Source organism: Apaloderma vittatum, unplaced genomic scaffold (genome assembly GCF_000703405.1).
Source record: "Apaloderma vittatum isolate BGI_N311 unplaced genomic scaffold, ASM70340v1 scaffold28010, whole genome shotgun sequence".
Taxonomy (NCBI): domain Eukaryota; kingdom Metazoa; phylum Chordata; class Aves; order Trogoniformes; family Trogonidae; genus Apaloderma; species Apaloderma vittatum.
Window position 1 is genome coordinate 1383 of NW_009693285.1, and position 372 is coordinate 1754.

The following is a 372-nucleotide window of genomic DNA, read 5'->3' on the forward strand; positions in this document are numbered from 1 at the left end:
GTCTCTGCCGCAGATCATCGGTGGCATCGACCGCTCGCTGTACGTGGGTGACATCTGGTACACACCCATCCGGAAGGAGTGGTACTACGAGGTCATCATTGTCAAGCTGGAGGTCAACGGGCAAGACCTCAACATGGACTGCAAAGAGGTGAGGGGGTAGACAGGGAACTGCCCCACAGACACACGGCTCGGTCACTGCTGCCGGAGGGGCAGCAGGAGGGGAGTGGGGCCGGGGTCTTGTAACTTGGTTGCTCCTCTTGTGCCCCCAGTACAACTACGACAAGAGCATCGTGGACAGTGGGACCACCAACCTCAGGCTGCCAAAGAAGGTGTTTGAGGCTGCAGTGAAATCCATCAAAACGGCTTCTTCGG

General features: G+C 58.1%; 1 protein-coding gene across 1 annotated transcript in view; it reads left to right on the forward strand.

Annotated features, from left to right (window-relative positions):
- BACE1 (beta-site APP-cleaving enzyme 1) overlaps window positions 1-365 on the forward strand; it is a gene marked incomplete at both ends in the record, with an annotated part of 1323 nt that extends 958 nt beyond the window's left edge. The window contains 2 exons of the mRNA XM_009878535.1: window positions 14-148; window positions 270-365. Coding sequence (XP_009876837.1) covers window positions 14-148; window positions 270-365 — 231 coding nt within the window. The remainder of the gene's footprint in view (window positions 1-13; window positions 149-269) is intronic.
- Between the last annotated feature and the right edge of the window lie 7 nt (window positions 366-372).